Here is a 13012-nt window from a genome sequence, read left to right on the forward strand (position 1 = left end):
AATTATTTATTTATTTCTGATCAAAGTAACTCGTAACTGAAATTAAATTGGCAACTTCTAATAGTGACATTGCCAGAGTGGCGATAGAAATGGCGCAACGTATGCCATACGAGGTATAATAGAAAAAAAACTAAGAGTAAAAAAAAATATTCTCGTAAAGATGATTGCTGTGCAGCAATTTCAAAATTAGATAAACTTATGTTTATTTATTAAAACGCTAGTAAACTGTGGTGTTGGTACAAAAAGGTATAATTGCTGACTAAACTTGCCCAAAAAAGGAACCAAAATGTAGAGTTTTGACAATCTAAGACTACTACCAGAATGCCACCCCTCAAATTCCCAATTCAATCTTTTTGGTCAGAAATTGAAAGCATGATATTATAGAAAATACCAAATCCAACATACAAGTGGTATTACACATTAGTGTGTAATATAAAAGTTTAAAAACTAAATATTTACATAAACTTTGATTATTTATTTAGCAATATACAGTGATTTAATGATTAAGAAAATAAAATACACTTAAAAAACAATCTATTTACAGCTTGCATAATAGTGCAACAGTCTACACAAGAAGTAAAGTGCAAAATATACATTTCAGTAGAATAAATGTTTTATTTCGCATTTACTTCTTGTTTTTAATTCATAAATATTACATAAATACACAAAAATTTCAACAAAAAWGTCTTTATAAAATAAGCTGTGCCTTTACATATTACATTTAATTTGTTTTTAACTTTTGAACTAAAATTAAATGCCAATAAAACAAATAATAACAATGATTCATGTAATCACAAAACAAACACAAAAAATACAATTTGGTACAAGTAAAAATGGTAACACTATCACATTTGATACGTGGGAAGTACTAAGACTTAACTTTGCTAGCTATAGCCATTCCCACACCAACTATGGCACCCACAGCAAGAACAACCCCACCAGCCATAGCCATTCCCACCAAACCTTCTTTCTCCATTTTCTTCTTAATTGTTTGTTGTAAACTAATGACTTGCTGATTACCTAAAACAGCCAAGTTCCAAACCTTACATAAACAGTCTAAAGTGCAAACCTGGTTCAATTAACAAAAATGACCTAACATAATTGAGAGCTTTGGTGTATTCCTTCAACCTTGCGGTCCCAATTGCTAAATAGTACAGATAGTCTCGTTGTCCCTCTTCGTGTGTCTTGTACAAGTCCTCCAACAGGATTATTCCTTTCTGTATATCGGCAGGATACTTGCTCCTAACCAAACACCAAGCATATTCGAATTGAGCCTTAGGAGTTACATCGTTCTTGTACAGCTGTTCGTGGTAAATTTTCTCGAATTTCTGCAAATATTGTTGTGTTTATTAACAYTTATGACTCATCGTTTGGTTTTGATAACTTGACAGGCCGAATGGCGTTTCTGATGGATTTTGGGGAACACTTACTTTTAGGTCGCTGGGTTCCACTGTTTCGGTCAAAACTCCTGACATGTTCACACTCACTTATAGATTTTCTTCAAGAAAAACAGTGAATGTCGAATGAAAATCGCATTTGATGACAACGTGAAAACTTCAATATTTATACTTTAGTGACCTCTAAATGCGACCTCAACACTCACGGCACAGCTGTCACGACAGGAAACTATAATCAGTCGACATGCYGCAACCAGCAATACACATCTTTTATAAATTAGCATAGTCAGTCTGATTAGTTTCTTGTTTTCTGTTCGAATGTAAACTTAATTAAATAGTCTGCATAATGAATTAARTAAACAACTATAGTTGCGTTACTTTTAGTGTTTTCACATAAATGGAAAACAATATTATTGTCATCCGTCAAATCAAACCCACCACGCGCGAAATTCATTTTTACCAATTTATATTGCTTGATCATCGAGAGTAGGGTTTTAACTTTTTTTGACATATAATAAGAATCTAAAGGTAGTTTTAATTCAACACTACTCACCTTAAAATGCGTAACTCAATTTTGCAGATGTTACAAGAGCCTACATAAACAGACGCTAATATGAATTAGCTAATTRAATTAACACTTCAGTTAATTACGAAGGATTATTACTGCATGGCTTGGCCAAATGCTAAACTGATGTGGTAAAGTGATTCACACATATTTTTTCATGTTTAGAGGTCATTTATGTTGTAGTGTTTCCATTTGTTCGTTGTTTTATAACTTTTTAATGATGCACGTAAAACAAAAGTTAATGATTACAAGTACATATCTAATTTATTTATAGAATTTTATAGTCTCAGTTATGACTTATGCAATAACCTGTTTGAAAGAAATTAGTTTTTCTTATACAATGGGACACTGACTTCTTTAAACATTTATTAAACTAGGTACTCAGGAGGTAAATATGAATTTCTAACTAAATACGAYAAAGTTTCAAAGAAGTTGACTTAAATCTTCCGGGAGGTTGATTTTTATTGATYTGTAAAAAAATAAACATAAATTTAAATAAATAGAAAAAATGGGAAATAAAGATTTGAAATAGTTTATTTATTGTAAATATCGATAGTTAAGGTTAAAGTCATATGTACAAAACACTATGTTTATTTACAATATAAAATGCACTTTGTTTTTACACACAAAAATTACAAAAAACATTCACTCTGTCTAGGTATAATAATTTAACTATGACTAGTTCATCAATTGTGTTCAGCACTAGACAACTTGAAAAAAGTCGGAAATGTTTCGTTTGGAAACGTGTGAAAAAAATTCTATTGGCATAAACGGTCACAATCACTCAGCTCTTGGAATGCAATATTTCTTATCTGTATAGTCGATCACACAATAAAAAATTAATAAATACTCTTCTACAATCTAAAATTTAGAATATATACAAAATATATAGAAATATTGCATGTTACATGTATATACACTGACTTAAATATTTTCAAGTTGATTGAAAATATCAAATCATTAAAATGGAAGTGGTATTTATGACCGCAACATCTAAACCCAATAGAGAAATGGCTTGAACACAATCAGGAAACGTTTAAAATAAAAATAACTACTACCAAGCCCCCTATGTACACCTTAACTGGCATCTAAACGTTTGCAGTCATTAAATATCACATCTTTTCTTACAAATATGATAACATCACTCTCTTCGTATCATCATAGTTCAGTGTCCAGACACTGGGATATAATGCAGTAAATGTAATGGATAGACATACAAATATTGAACACGACAARCGGTACGCAACCCTTAATTGATTTGTATGTCCACTCTAATAGTCCCTCCTGTTTGTACAGGCCTAGAACGTTAGACATCGAGAAAAATATACTTAAACCTACTATACAGTCTATTTAATCACATTTTGGAATGGATTCATTTATTGCTGCAAATTCTAGCCCACGTCTCGGCTAATGCTGGTAGACGTCTCTGTGACAGCGCGGAAATCCGTTCCTGTCCGAGTTGAGCGCTCTTAGCGAGTGCGCCCTGCATGAATCGCCGGTGATGTATGTAAAGCCTGTGACGGGGAGAGTGCCCCCTGGCCCCCGTGGGCCCCTCGCACGCCTGCCCTCACCATCCAAACAGAAGACCCCAGAGGGCGGCGCGCTCAGCTCTAGCTACAACTCCGTCACAGGAATAGGCTTGATGCCCTGCTGAGCCGACCGGACGATGTAGTCGTCATCAGAGAACGTCTTTTGGTACTCGTGCTCCTTCCGGCTGATGGCCCTTTTGTTCCACTTGTAGTCCTTGAGCGCCTCGCGGACTCGCTGCCGGTATCGGAAGAGGAACAGGCCGAGGCCTCCCAACAGTACAACCGCACTTACGCACAACGTCACCAGGATGGCCTGCTGGCGAGGGTCGCGGAACGAGCAGCCCAAGTCGTCAGGACTCAGAGTCCTCAAAGGACGTTCGCGCAACGCTAATGGCATTGAACACTGAACGTTGCTCAAGTTCTTCATTGAGATTAAGTTACTCAACCAGAGCAAGTGGCAGTCGCAGAAAATCGGATTGTCGGTCATTTCAAGTGACCTTAGTTCGTTCCAAGACACCATTGATTCGGAAAAAGCTTTAAAGGAATTGTCTTTCAAGACTAAGTGTTTCAGGTTGGGTAAACCGACAAGAGCACCTTCTTCCAAGTCTTCTAGTTTCTTATTACTGGCTAAGATAATAAATTCTAAATTCAGGTTATCACTAAAAGCACCTTTTTCCACTTTTTGTAAATTAGGAGCACCAGTTATGTCTAACTTCCTCAAATTACTCAAACCTTTGAATGAGTTCTTTTCTACTGTAGTAAACTCATTCTGGCCGATGGTCAACTCTTCTAACCGGGACAGATGACTCAACTGGACAGTTGGAATACGTTGAAGTTTATTATCGACCAAGTTTAAACTTCTCAGTCCTGTTAATCCGCGAAAAGCATTTAGGCTAATATTCGAAAGTCCGGCACTGCTCAAATCAAGAACTGACAACTTGCCAAGTCCTTTAAAAGCATCATCTGGGAGCGAAGAAAAGGCATTTAAGCCAACATGAAGCTCAGCTAAACTCCCCAAAACACTAAAAGACGATGTTGGTACCGAACTTAAGGCATTGTCATCGAGATAAAGTACTCTCAGTGCTGTCAAACCATCAAAAGCCAGGGGATCAATCTTCGAAATTCTATTCTGGCCAAGATTGAGTTCCTCCAATTTAGGCATAATCGAGAAAAGACCTTGGGGTAACTCCTCTAGGAAGTTCTCCCTCAAATTCAATACAGTCAACGATTTTAAGCCTTGAAAGGTTTTGTTATTAATCGACGATAATTTATTTTTGTTCAAGTGAAGTTCTTGCAGCTTCTCTTGATAAATAAAGCTTTTCGTCGGAATGTTCACCAGGTGATTGTTTGATAAATCGACGTATTGCAAGTCTTTGTAAAACTGGAACGCAGCATCCACTGTTTTAATTTTATTGTTCCTTAACACAAGTCTTTGAATGGCTGGATTCAGTGTAATTGGTAGCACGTCTAGTTTGTTTCTTTCGCACAAAACCACGTATGTTTCGTCGTTGCAGACGCATCCCATGGGACAACCGACGCCGCTCATTCCATTGATTGGTGTTATGAGTACGCCCAGTAGAAGGGGAAAAAACAGCAGCTGCAACAAAAAAATAACATTAATAGTGATTGGCATGCATTTAGCATGAAGTTTTGGTCATTTTGGTCAATAAACAGTGACAGAATTATTGAAGAGCACGCGATGGAAATTGTACGGTTTTTACATTCGCACGTTTCATGAAATGTAAAATATTTAAGAAAAGTGTTTCTGCTGTCGCAAATTATTAAAATTTACGATGTGATATTCAAACGGTCGATGATATGCTGCTTTGTTCCGGCCGAGCGGTGTAAATGGTCTCATTAGTGACAATTGGGAATAACGAATATAATTGGAGATACGGGTCACGGGTGTTTAAATTTATCGACAGAGATCTTAGCATCGGGTCGGCTTCAGAATGTTTTCAAAACGTCCATGACGGTGTAAATTGGAAAATTCAATTAGAAACAGCCTGGACGAGGCAGCGGCAGTTCCGTCAATTGCTTTAATTGAAGGCAGTTATATGAGCAACATAAGAAGTTGACAAATGCCGAATCAAGGATCAAAAAAAGATAAAGGAGACGAAATTAATTCTTTTATCTGAAAATGAGAAATCCGGGTCAAAGGGATGTTTCTTTATTAATAAAACCTGCTCCACCCTGTATACTGAAGAAAGATATCACGAAATGGATGCTGGTCGCTATAAATCCCGATCCACCCAACAGTGTATCTGTACAAAAGAGATATTATCGCATCTCGTCAATGATTCTTGAAGCCCGTTTAGATTAGGCTTTTTCTCGTAGGTTCGTCTGGAAGCGCATCTAATCAGTATTTGTAACACACAATTTACTTCCCGCATAACGTATTCCGTCTACATAACGCGTTGAGCTCCGAAAAATACGTCTAATAAGAAAAATAACCAACCGCCTCGTGCGATATAAATTCACACGAAGAAGGTGAGCAGCTCTCAGGATTTCGCTCGGTGTACACAAAAAGACTTCATATATCTCTTGCAAGTAGTTCCTGGAGCGTTGTGGCGACTAAAAACCGATTCACCCCAGTCCTTGTATAAATACATACGAAACAGAACAATAACAAGCTGCGATAAACAGAGTCCACGTCTGATAAATACCCCGGCGGTATTTCATAAAACGCGTCCGGAATTTTTATATTGTTTATAACAATAAAAGACGAGCCACGAAGCCGCTCATTGCACGCAATTAGGGGAGACCGGAGCGGAACGAGTTACTTGCCTTATTCTCGCTCTGCAATGAGAATGCTGCGCTCTTTTGTTAATAGAATTTATTATTGGGAAGGAAGTATGATYTGGTTTGCAGCACGCAAAAGATGCATTTCTTCGCATAATGGAAAGGGTATCGAACGGCATACATGCAGATATAAAATTCCGATTCAATTTACACTGAAGTGGTTATCAGGTTATCACAAAGTGGAATGCTGGCAGAGTTCACGTACGCCTGTCTAAATATGGGTCATTCTTTCAAGATTTATTAACAACAATTGAATTTTAACCGATCATTATTAATAAATCAGCTGTCAGTTTGGTTTATTGTCCAACTCGAATAATTAATCTTGTCATTAAACGTTGTTGTGATTGGTATTAATTAAAAATAAAATGGAACAGTTCTAATATGTAAATACAAGGTGACACTACTACATACTCATTTGCTTATCTGCAAACTCAAGTAAACATTTTTAGGAATATGTTACTGTAATGTCAGAATCGTTTAATGTAAAAACCGTAAGTAAAAGTTGCCTTTACTGAACTAGTACCTCACTTATCTACAGGGTGTTCCGTTTTTATTGTTACAAATTAAACAGGTGATAGAATATTTAATTTTAAACAAATAAAAGTTTCCTATGAACATGTATCAAAAAATGTTATGTAAGCGAGCTGCACCCGCTGAAAGAGATGCGTTTTTAATAAGGTTTTCCCACTATTGCAGAATAGATAAAATTACAAGAATTGGTACAGCTAATTACTTTTAAACACCTGAACGAATTTAAAGATCAGTTGTCGAAATTTTTAATCACGGGTCTCTGAAACGGTGAAACAAATTTGATTTTTAATTTTTATCCTCTTTATGGTCTGTAAGACAAATTGTAAACTGATTTTACTCAAAAACGGTAAGTTTTATCGAAAAAACGCAAAAGAGCTCTTTTTTGTGAAAAACTATGAAATTTAGAATTCTGTGGCTGAAAATGGCAAAAACCAACGCCAAAATAGTTAGGATACTTTTTACCCTAAACCCCCCAATTTAGGACGCCCCTGAGTAAATATTTCGACATTTTATCTTTGAATTCATTTGGATGTATAAAGGTTATCAGTTTTACCAAATTTTGTAATTTTATCTACGATGGTTTCTGAAATATTGGAAAAAATCCATTAAAAGGTGCACCCCTTTCAGGGGATGTGGCTCCCTTATATAAAAGTTTTCGATATATGTTTATAGGAAACTTTTATCTTAAAATTGAATGTTCTATCACCTCGTTAAATTTGTAACAATAAAAATGGAACACCCGAAGTGGTCACTTCCTTATCAGTTTTCGGGTTGGGAAGTAGCCATTTCCCAACTGTATATAATCACAAACAATAGAAACAAGCCACAGTCAGGTGTCTTATTGGAGCATTGTCAAAATACATAATGTTATGTTTTGGCATATTGGAATTCTTTTGTGTCCCCTTTCTTTTCAGTTTTTGTGTTAACATCAATGGTGTATTTTTTGAATATTTAGAGTATTTTCTTTATGAATTCGTCGAGTGGTGAATTGATTATTAGGGGCGCTTTGTGCTGTGTCCGAGTTTTCCGTGTTTTCCCGGATGTTGATTTTGGAAAGTCGTGTACGAATTTATTTTGGTCTGGCCTCCAGGGGCGGCTCATGCAAATGGCACCTCGGCCGCTCTCCGGGCAATTTTTAGAAGCAAAAATATAGGTTTGTATCGGGGGAAATCTAGGCCCGCCTCCGGATGTATGAATACGTAACGTGTCGGAGATCACGTTTAAGTGTAGATTTTTTATGGTCTGGTTGAGTTTTTGAGAAGAAAAATTGTCGTTATGCTAGGGTGTGCAATAAAAAATCATTGTAATGGTGCAAACACGTCTCGTATTGTGTTATCAGACCGAAATGTGAGCTGAATTTTAGTGAGACGGCCTCACTGTTTAGCTTCATTTTTATTCTGAAATTGTAGATCCTCGAATTTATACAGGAAAAGAGGAACACCGACATTTACATTTTGGTCGATAACTTCTTAACCGCTATACAAATCCCAACGTTACCAACAAACGAAATGCGGTAATCGCGTTCCTTCTACCTTTTGTGTGATTTACATTTTTTAATAACGGATTTAAATTTTGGTGCACATTCGAGGGGCTTTAACTACACCGAGCGCGACCCTCAAGAAATTAAAATTATTATTATTATTATTACACGAGCTTTTAGCTGCCATAAATTCTTTCAAATCCCCTTTAATGTACTGTATTGTTTCGTCGCTAAAATAATTCATGAATATAAATTAGCATTTTTTTAATATTAAATTCATATTTTTAAAATTCCCGTCTCATTTACTGCTCACGCATGTGGAAATAAACGAGATAAATTCGACTATTTTATTAACACCAGTAAATTATTTATTTTCATAATGCGATTACAATGTTATAAACTGCATATAGAGAAATAGAAATAACAAACGTGCGAACACAAAAATATTTCCTGAAATGAGCTCGTATTGATTAAATTCCTAGTTCACTTACGCTAGTAGAATTAAAAATACAGTAAACCATTTTTAAATGAGCTTTCGGTCCATGCCAGGCGATGCTGAGCTTTCTGATCTTGAGTTGGTCTTCTAACTGTTATGAAATGACGAAAAGAATTATAAATGAAGCATAATGTGCACTACTTGCAATAAAGCGAAAGAAACTCTCACTAGAGCATTCGGTTTAATTAATGGATGTAGTAGAATTTTTCTCCGTTGATGTACAATCTGTTATTTGTTTTCTTGAGAGCGTTGTCTGGTGTTTCTAAGCCATTTTTTCGTTGTAAGAGTAATAACTAGTCGCAAAGGCATTCAAAAACTGTCTTCTTGTCACTCCTCCGGCGAGTTTTTCTGATTCAAAGCGTTGTCAGCGGATACAATCGTTTGTGGCGTTCTGGATTAAATTCTCGAAGCCTGAAGCGCTAATTTCTGAACGCTGGATTTCGAACATGGCCTTTTTCATGTAACGGTGCAAAAGGAATACGCCGCTTTGAAAATCTTGCTCATGTTGCTTTAGTTTTTTCCCTACATTTAAATTCTCAGCGATATTGGCACTTGAAAGTTGCAAACCGCTCCAAGCTACCTGGCCCGTTATAACCTAGAAGTTTAAGCGGAAACAGCTACCGGCGGTTTTTACAGGGGGTTCAAACAATCACAAATGTTTCCGATAAGGTTGCGTCCCAAGCGATTCGCGATAAAGTCCAACGCAGTTTGAATTATCAAGCGTAAGTGCAATTAATATCGCTATAACAAACTTTCAACAGTCGGAAAAACTTTTGCAACAAGGGACACATTCAAATGGCACTAAACGCTCGAGGATGGAGGAGAAAAATAATAGTGGAGATGTGCGCGGTCCCGACCCAATCATCGTGGCGGCGGCATAAGCTGCTTACCGGCCCATTGGGGGACATTACCCAGATTGCTGCTAGACAAACCAAACCAAACGCGAATTAAAACCCATTCCGGACCTGCAAAAGGCCCTTGGACCACCAGAAAATGCGAAGCAACAAATAATTGGGGAATAATATTGCTATGTTCTTGTTCCCTCGAAAACCCGATTATTTTTTTAAAGAATTTTACTCCTTTATTTTTGTACCTCCATTTCACAATTTCGTAAGTAAATTCTTATCCAAGTTGATCATCTAGTGTGAAATAGAACAAAAAAAGACATGCTTTGTCCGAAAATCATGCATCTATTGTAGGTGATCAAAACGCAATAAATGATAAAACTTCGCAAAAGATATTTATTTCTTCTCCGGTGTTATTTTTTTATCAATATCCGCAGCGTCTAGTCGGCGGCTAAAGAAACCGAAAACGGTTAAGTGCTAGGCTGGAGATTAACGTCGCGAGACATTCGCTTAGGTTGGCACTACCTCATCCTGTTTGTTGACTCTTCTGTTGTAGCATCCCGGCAAAAATTTGTTTATGTTAGTGAAAGTATTGTTATATCATTAATTGACCCTTTATGTAGGCCGGAACACAATGTAAATAGCGCTCTCGCATGTCAACAACTTCCTGTTTTTTGGAAACACGAATTTTCCTCATGAAAGAATATATTTTTAATAAAGACGAGTTTAAAAATACTCACCAAAAAAGAGCATATAATTAATCACTGTGTCGTAAATATCGGTGCTTCCGTACCAGGAGCTTTCCACTATTTATCACTATCTACCAAGTTTGCGGAGCGATGTTAAAGATATTATTATCCATGTGAACATTATATTTGCCACGAAAGCTTTGCCAAACAGCAACTTTCACGAAACTTTATCAGTAGTTGCCGAAGCCTTCACTTATCATTAAATCAAAAATCGGGTTCGTGGGAAGAGCTTTAGCAGCAAATAAGGCAAAAATCGACCGGTTTGGTTTTCGTGTTTTTGTAAAAATTTGAATAATTTTATTTCACGGTGAATTCGGTTTGTTGTCGGCAGATTCTGGTGTTGTTATGTTTGGGGATATGAAAATTGATTGTCTTGTGTCGGATGTGACAGTGCAAGATTTCCTAAAAAACTCTACAAAAGTAATCCTACAAAAGCTTTTGTTTTTGTTGATTACCATATTACGAAATGATTTATTTACGATTCATCAGGATTCAGGACCGTATCGTTCTATTCTGTAAGCGCTTTAAAATAATACATTATAAATTATGCATCAACATATTTACTATAATGTAGGAAGCGTCGTCTACAAACGTTTAACATGCGGCAAATTACATGGGGATCGCCTACAAACGACCAATGCTATTCAAATCGTACGAACTACTTCATTACAATTACTGTTTCAGTCTGGCTCACATCCTGAAGAGTCGGTTCGACATATTTCAGTGATCATTAATTAAACTAACACAGATTTGCAGAAACGACTCGTTTTCACGCACAAAAAGTCGGCTAGAAACTACGTATTCTATTTGCAGGAGCGGAGCGAAAGCTCAAATATGACAATTTGCTAGGTAGGAACACCTCTTGTGTATTTTGTGGAAAATTTTTACATTGATGTGGGCGACTGGACAGGTTTTTATAATCTAATGATTTCTGAGTCAGATCTGTAAAGGTTAACCGCGACATTATTTCCTTTTTGGTTCTTGGTGGGAAAGTATTTCCTGCGATTATTCCTATAAATCTAAACAGAAAACAATAAATCTCGTAAGTTGTAACCGCTCGTTAGGTGGAATCAAACGCTTATAAATTGCACTTTGCACGTAACTCCCTGTTTGATCATCTCGGCCTTGGCTGCATACCTGCAGGAATGTGTTCTGCATGGCAACTCAGAGCTTTGAATCTCTTTACTTCCATTTCTAGTTTTGTCGAAATTTCCGATTTCAAAGCCTCGCACAAAACCCAACTTCTCTTAAAACTACCTAATTTATATTTCATGCAAACAAAATCAAAGAGTGTAATCTGCATCTGGTTTAGTTTTTGGTGCAAATTTATTCAAATTCCTCAATAAAAATACGCATTATGAATGCATACGACTTTGAAGTCATGTTTATAAATAGCCAGGTAGACGTAGGTGCACCTGCGGTTCCATGAGAGTGGGACTCAATACGGAAGAGACAAAACAATTACAATTATCGCGAGTTACGGTCACGCAGAGCTCTGCTTTACCGGCGATTCGCGACAATGAAATAAAACGACTGTTGCTCGAAGCTCGGGACCCTTTGTCCCCGTGATTACCCTCGACAATGGTGCAAGGCCGGAACTGCTCCACTGACGTCTTTGATGCAGGAAGTGACTTATGGCGGAGATGGACGAAATGTGAAGAGTGATGGAGTCGCTTTAATTTCGCCCCCATGGCCGAAACACTGTGAAAGGGAAGTTATAACCGTTTGCTTCTATGGCCATTCCCCTGTTTTGCTTCGCACACTTCCATAACTCTGCAATTTCGTCTTGGCCACCTTTACAACCGCCGGAACTGAATTACCCCCAATTATCTAAACTGTAATTATCACAAATTTTCACAGCGACATAGTTTTCGTAACATATAAGTTCAATAAAAATGGAAACGGTACGTTCAACTTAAATTCGAAACACATTTCAGTGTGGGTTGAGATCGGTATGAATTAAATGGAAATTGCGAACAAGTTGAAACAGATATTTTTCTGCATTTTAGCCCACGTATGACATTTTGCCATTTTTGTGAAACTTTGCAAGAGTTAGAAAACTGATAAGTTTCAGAATATCGATGCTTTCTGTATTATAATTGTGGCTCTAGTCGTAACGAAGTTTGCGATAAAGGCGCTCTTAAACTCGATGTTCCCTGAGATTACTATTCAAATATAATGTTCAAAATGCTGACTGCAGTTCACAATTACTTTACCACCCATAATTTCAATAAAACAGCAGTAACTTTATCTAAATTGTCGGTGTTATTTGTAGGAAAATGCAATGATGTAACTAATTTTACTTCAAAGAACCAAATAAACCACAGTATACTGTAATATTGTTCTTCCTGTTTTGTCATATCATATTAAGCAGTTTATTTATTTGAAATATCAAAAGCATTAGACGAAAATTTTTAAAATGATTTCGACAACGACCACACACGGAGAAACTCTATGATGGTTTCGTGTGTATAGCTTCAAAACTTGGAATATTATGAGTATTATGACTATATTTTACAGAACTTTTACGTTACAAAGAGCTTCATAAAAGTGAACCAAACAGTTGACTACAAAAAAATTGTATACGACAAACAAAAAGCTACAGCTTTTATGAAGAT

General features: G+C 36.6%; 2 protein-coding genes across 4 annotated transcripts in view; both read right to left on the reverse strand.

Moving 5' to 3' along the window:
* Positions 1–773: 773 nt before the first annotated feature.
* Positions 774–1597, reverse strand: LOC123013060 (mitochondrial fission 1 protein). The gene is made up of 3 exons (XM_044411372.1): positions 1431–1597; positions 1070–1328; positions 774–1020 (listed from the first exon to the last, which is right to left on the reverse strand). Exons 1-3 carry the CDS (start codon positions 1473–1475, stop codon positions 869–871), a joined length of 456 nt encoding a protein of 151 aa, XP_044267307.1. The 5' UTR covers positions 1476–1597; the 3' UTR covers positions 774–868.
* Positions 1598–2478: 881 nt separating this feature from the next.
* Positions 2479–13012, reverse strand: part of LOC123013777 (leucine-rich repeat-containing protein 4C) — a 134890-nt gene continuing 124356 nt past the window's right edge. For all 3 annotated transcript variants that reach the window (XM_044412551.1, XM_044412550.1, XM_044412552.1), the window contains one exon: positions 2479–5088. In XM_044412551.1, coding sequence (XP_044268486.1) covers positions 3577–5088 — 1512 coding nt within the window. In that variant the 3' untranslated portion in view covers positions 2479–3576. The remainder of the gene's footprint in view (positions 5089–13012) is intronic.

This window comes from Tribolium madens, unplaced genomic scaffold, assembly GCF_015345945.1.
Source record: "Tribolium madens isolate multiple individuals breed KSU strain unplaced genomic scaffold, Tmad_KSU_1.1 Scaffold_96;HRSCAF=242;Tcas5.2_LG5, whole genome shotgun sequence".
Lineage (NCBI taxonomy): Eukaryota > Metazoa > Arthropoda > Insecta > Coleoptera > Tenebrionidae > Tribolium > Tribolium madens.